The following is a 6,019-nucleotide window of genomic DNA, read 5'->3' as shown; positions in this document are numbered from 1 at the left end:
AGGATTTCCTATTTAATAAATGGGGCTGGGAAAACTGGCTAGCCATATGCAGAAAACTGAAACTGGACTCCTTCCTTACACCTCACACAAAAATTAACTCAAGATGGATTAAAGGCTTAAACATAAAACCAAAAACTATAAAAACCCTGGAAGAAAACCTAGGCAATACCATTCAGGACATAGGCATTGGCAAAGACTTCATGATTAAAACACCAAAAGCAATGGCAACAAAAGTCAAAATTGACAGTTGGAATCTAATTACACTAAAAAGCTTCTGCACAGCAAAACAAACTATCATCAGAATGAACAGGCAACCTACAGAATCGGAGAAAATTTTTGCAATCTATCCATCTTACAAAGGGCTAATATCCAGAATCTACAAGGAACTTAAATAAATTTACATGAAAAAAACAACCCCATCAAAAAGTGGGTGAAGGATATGAACAGACAGTTCTCAAAAGAAGACATTTATGTGGCCAACAAACATATGAAAAAAAGCTCATCATCACTGGTCATTAGAGAAATGCAAATCAAAACCATGATGAGATACCATCTCCAGCCAGTTAGAAGAACAATCATTAAAATGTCAGGAAACAAGCCAGGCACAGTGGTTCATGCCTTTCATCCCAGCACTTTGGAAGGCCAAGGTGGGCGGATCACCTGAGTTCAAGAGTTCAAGACTAGCCTGATCAACATGGTAAAATCCTGTCTCTACTAAAAACCAGGCGTGGTGGCACATGCCTGCAATTCCAGCTACTCGGGGGGCTGAGGCAAGAGAACTGCTTAAACCCGGGAGGTGGAGGTTGCAATGAGCTGAGATCACACCATTGCACTCCAGCCTGGGCAACAAGAGCGAAATTCCATCTCAAAACAAAACAAAGCAAAACAAAAAGTCAGGAATCAACAGATGCTGGAGAGGATGTGGAGAAATAGGAATGCTTTTACACTGCTGGTGGGAGTGTAAATTAGTTCAACCATTGTCGAAGACAGTGTGGCAATTCCTCAAGGATCTAGAACTAGAAATACCATTTGACCCAGTGATCCCATTACTGGGTATATACCCAAAAGATTATAAATCCTTCTACTATAAAGACTCATGCACATGTATGTTTATTGCAGCACTATTCACAATAGCAAATACTTGGAACCAACCCAAATGCCCATCAGTGATAGACTGGATAAAGAAAATGTGGCACATATACACCATGGAATACTATGCAGCCATAAAAAAAGGATGAGTTTGTGTCCTTTGCAGAGACATGGATGAAACTGGAAACCATCATTCTCAGCAAACTAACACAGGAACAGAAAACCAAACACCACATGTTCTCATAAGTGGGAGTTGAACAATGAGAACACATGGACAAGGGAGAGGGACATCACACACCGGGGCCTGTCGTGGGGCGGGGAGCTGGGGGAGGGATAGCATTAGGAGAAATACCTAATGCAGATGACGGGTTGATGGGTGCAGCAAACCACCATCGCACTTATATACCTATGTAACAACCCTGCACATGTATCCCAGAACTTAAAGTATAATAATAAAAATAAAAGATTTAATACAATTTAAAAAAACAGAGACTTGGTAATTTATAAAGAAAAGAGGTTTAATTGGCTCATGGTTCTACAGATTCTACGGGATGCACAGCTCTGGCATCACCTTCTGGGGAGGCCTCAGGAAGCTAAAAATCATGGTGGAAGGCAAAGCGGGAGCAGGCACTTGACAGGATGAAAGCAGGAGCAAGAGAGAGTGGCGGGGAGGGGCCACACATTTTTAAATGGCCAGATCTTGCAAGAACTCTCTCAGCATTGCAAAGAGAGCACCAAGCCATGGGAGATCCCACCATGGCCCAAACACCTCCCGCCAGGCCCCACCTGCAGCACTGAGGATTATAATTTGACATAAGATTTGAGTGTGGACAAATATCCAAATTATATCAGAAATACAGGCTCCCCATCCAGGCTTGATGGGTAGGGTGGGAGTGGGGCCACAGTTTTTTCTGCAGTATTTAGCTGGAGTAACACAGTTATTGTCTAAAAACTTTTTGTCTTGCTAGGTTGCCCCTTTCCTGATCCTTTGGCTAAAGAGCAGGCTTTTGTTGCAGCTTTTTCTAGTTGTAACCATTGGCATTCCTACTTATGTTACTAGCTTCTTTAGCTACAAGTCTGGGAGAAATTAGGAAAAAAGAAAAGTCAGAGAATTCACCACCAGGTCATTCCTTGTGTCCCAAAGTCCCTAGATGTGCTGTCTTCTATTCACATTTTGGAGTCTTCTGATATTTGTTTTATATATAATGTTCAGGGTTTATAGTTAGTTTCACTTAGCAGGAAGAATAGAGAAAACGGATATCTATTTCATCTTCCCTGAGGCAAACATAAGCATAAGTTTTATGACATAACATTTTTGTAGACTGTATATTATTTGCTTATAGGAGACTTGGACTATGAATTCTCTCTTATCTAGGTCACATTAAGCCATTTTCCTTTTGAGTTGTATGATCAAAAACAACTATGCATGACAGAAGCAAGGACCACCTGGATACTTCATCCTCCAATTAACATCTAGAAAGTGGTCTGTGAATCCCAGCCTCATGTAATTAGAATATATCTTTGTGACTGATACTATTGAATGTCTTAGCAAAACAAACAAACATACATAACATTTCTACTGCCAAGGTATATGCATACTGTTTAGGTCAGTGGTTCTCGATTGGATAAAAGAGGATGGCACGATTTTGCTCCCGCCTCAAGGGCTCATCTGGCAACATCTGGAGACATTTTTTATTGTTATGACTTGGAAGGTGCTGCTAGTATCTAGTGTGCAGAAGCCATGGATCCCTTGAAACATCCTACAATTCAGAGGACAGCCAACCTCGATGAAAAATTAAGTGGCCCAAAATGTCAAGAGTGCCAATGTTGAGAAATCCTGGTTTAGATGTCTGACATTTGACAGCTAAGTTTAACCCTCCGCATTCTTTGCAACTCCAGGCCCATGTAACTATGGACCTCCAAGTGCTGCATGTGGAATGTTCTTTAACAAGTTCTCAACAAAGACAGTCCAGCCTGCCAAGATCATCTTACCTCTCAGCTTCCCTCTAAGGATTGCTATGTGGCTGCAAGTTATGATTTCTAAAGGGAAGAATCATGTTCCTTGTTTTTCCTGGAAAGAACATCATTAACATAATCCCCAAACATTTAAAACAAACATTCTTATTCTAATCTTAAGAATTTTTTCAAATCATAATTTGGATACCACTTTTTTTTTTTTTACAAAGTCTCGCTGTTGTGTCCCAGGCTGGAGTGCAATGACATGATCTTGGCTCACCGCAACCTCCACCTCCCAGGTTCATGCGATTCTCCTGCCTCAACCTCCCAAGTAGCTGGGATTACAGGCGCCTGCCACCACGCTCAGCTAATTTTTTCATTTTTAGTAGAGATGGGGTTTCACCATGTTGGCCAAGCTGGTCTTGAACTCCTGACCTCAGGTGATCCACCCGCCTCAGCCTCCCAAAAGTGCTGGGATTACAGGCGTAAGCCACCGCGCCGGGCCCATACTTGCATTCTTATTACTGTCTCTCACCTATCACCCACTGCCATTTTAACAAATTCCCCATTGTACGTTTTTCACCCCAATAAAACTTCTGAACCCACTTTTACTTTAAGAAATGCAAGTTCTATCTTCTGGAATTGTTGTGGGGTGGGGGTGTCAAAATTTTAAAAGCCAAGAACAAAATCCAGGCTGCACTCAAAAAATCAAGATAATGAGAGACAGGGATGGGACTGAGACACCTGATACTGTCCAAGATACACTTTATTCTAATGCTCCATGATCCATGCCGCTCTCCTACATAAAACAATATGTAGGATAAATGCCATAAAAAGAATACACAAGGGGGGGCCAGGCGCAGTGGCTCACGCCTGTAATCCCAGCACTTTGGGAGGCCGAGGTGGGCAGATCATGAAGTCAGGAGATCGAGACCATCCTGGCTAACACAGTGAAACCCTGTCTCTACTAAAAATACAAAAAAATTAGCCAGCCGTAGTGGCAGGTGCATGCAGTCCCAGCTTCTCGGGAGGCTGAGGCAGGGGAATGGTGTGAACCCGGGAGGTGGAGGTTGCAGCGAGCGGAGACCGTGTCACTTCACTCCAGCCTGGGCGACAGAGCACAACTCTGTCAAAAAAAAAAAAAAGAATACACAAGAGGAATTAACACTTCTGGTAGAAGAGCCGAATACACTGCAATGTTCATTATTCATTTAATAGTCTCTCTTCATATATCCCTAAGTCCATTTGAGCCTGCCAAAATACAAACTTTCTTATGGGACACTGCTCTGAGGTATAACTTTCCTCAACTGTACGGGACCTCTGAGCCAGTTTCTAATACCATCCCCTCTTCATGTCAAGTACCTTAACTATGTCGTAGAGCATGGGGCCTATGTCAGAAGAAGGGGCGCCAAGGCCTCTCTTCTCTTTGCTAAGGCTCTTCATTGGGCATCCCTGATTTCTTATTAGATTCACAGAAAATCTAACTAGAAATACCCATTTTGAAATTGCCTGAGCAGTCAACCCTGATCTTGTTCAGTATCAATGGGGAGGTGTGAGTCTCACCTCAGAACATTTGTCATACTCTGCCCACAAACATTAGGCCAAAGGCAACACCAGAGACTCTTGCTCATACCTGTTTTTGCTTCCCTTTATGGTCACATTCCTTAAATCACAGCCAAGAGTGTATTCTGGGGCTGAAACAATTTTAAAGACATAATGCAGTAGCAGTATTCTGTGTACTAATAAGATATTTGTAGCTGCATCCAAGAACAGTAACAGAATCTTGTTGCTTCTGTCATTCTCAAAAAAGACTGTGTCTCATATTTTTCTTTCTTTCTTTGTTTCTTTGGGTTTTGGGGGTCAAGTTCCCTTGTTACTACTTTTGCTGTCAATGTCCCTGCCACAGCAAAGTCTGTATAATGGACAAAATACCTTAAACTCAAATATGACCCTATCTAGCTTAGCTTCCTACCAAGGACAAGTCATAGTGAATCAGTGGGCTGTCCCGGGCATGGTTCCAGCTCAGTGTCTCACATGAGACTGCCTGGGGTGGAATCCCAGCTCTGCCATGCATTAGCTCCAGAACACTGTGCCAATCTTTTTTAACTTCACTAAAGCTAGAAGGCCTCCATGTCAGACAGGACTTTTATTAGTACCTATTGACCTGATAGGGTTGTCATGGGGACAAAAATGCACGTATAGTGTGTCAGTTTGGCACACAAGAAGCACTTACAAATCTCTATGATTGGGAAGACCTAGAAAATATTTTTTAAAATGTTTCAAGAGAATGATTTTCACTGAAAATACAGAATTCTTATAAATTGTAATATGCTGATCTTCTTAGAATATAAATGCACTTTTACTTTAATTTACTACTAATAATATTAAACTGTAACAGAAAAAAAGAGTTTTTCACATAAAATGCCTGTTCCTTTAATACTAAATAATCACAAAACCTTTGAAGGGTAAGGCTACTTAGTGACCTATTACTGAAGTCTTCAGCTAATGTTCTCTAAATCAGTTTTTGGGATCATCGCTCAGTTTCCTTCACTTTGAAAAGAGGACACACTCCCTAGACAGAAAATTCAAAAATTCAAATGGAAAATTCAAACAAAATGCAAAGAAGTTGAATAACACCCCAGTGTTTTTGTGTTATAATACATGACACCCTATGCACTGAAATAGTATCCATAATAAACTACTCTTACATACGTAATGTACCCCAAATTGCATTTGGGAGAAATATTACTCTGGTTTTGGTTCACCTACTTCCATTCTAATATCGTAGTTCTGGCCAAGGATGCTCCGTATGAGCTCTGTGATGATCTGGTCGGAGGCCAACTGGGCCTCGGACTGCAGCGAGGCGATGATCTCTTCGACGGACGTGGGGATCACGCGGGCGGGCAGCAGCGCCTGCCAGGCGGCCTCCCTCGCGTCGCTGGGCGGCCAGCTCTCCTGCTCTTCCTGGGCTCCT

General features: G+C 42.0%; 1 protein-coding gene across 1 annotated transcript in view; it reads right to left on the bottom strand.

Annotated features, from left to right (window-relative positions):
* Nucleotides 1-6,019, bottom strand: part of LOC105500932 — a 161,676-nt gene that overhangs the window by 135,047 nt on the left and 20,610 nt on the right. Inside the window, exon 5 of the mRNA XM_011926622.1 lies at nucleotides 5,815-6,017. Coding sequence (XP_011782012.1) covers nucleotides 5,815-6,017 — 203 coding nt within the window. The remainder of the gene's footprint in view (nucleotides 1-5,814; nucleotides 6,018-6,019) is intronic.

This window comes from Colobus angolensis, unplaced genomic scaffold (assembly GCF_000951035.1).
Source record: "Colobus angolensis palliatus isolate OR3802 unplaced genomic scaffold, Cang.pa_1.0 Scaffold119, whole genome shotgun sequence".
NCBI lineage: Eukaryota > Metazoa > Chordata > Mammalia > Primates > Cercopithecidae > Colobus > Colobus angolensis.
Note: the sequence above shows the minus strand (reverse complement) of the source record. Positions and strands in the feature narration are given on the sequence as shown.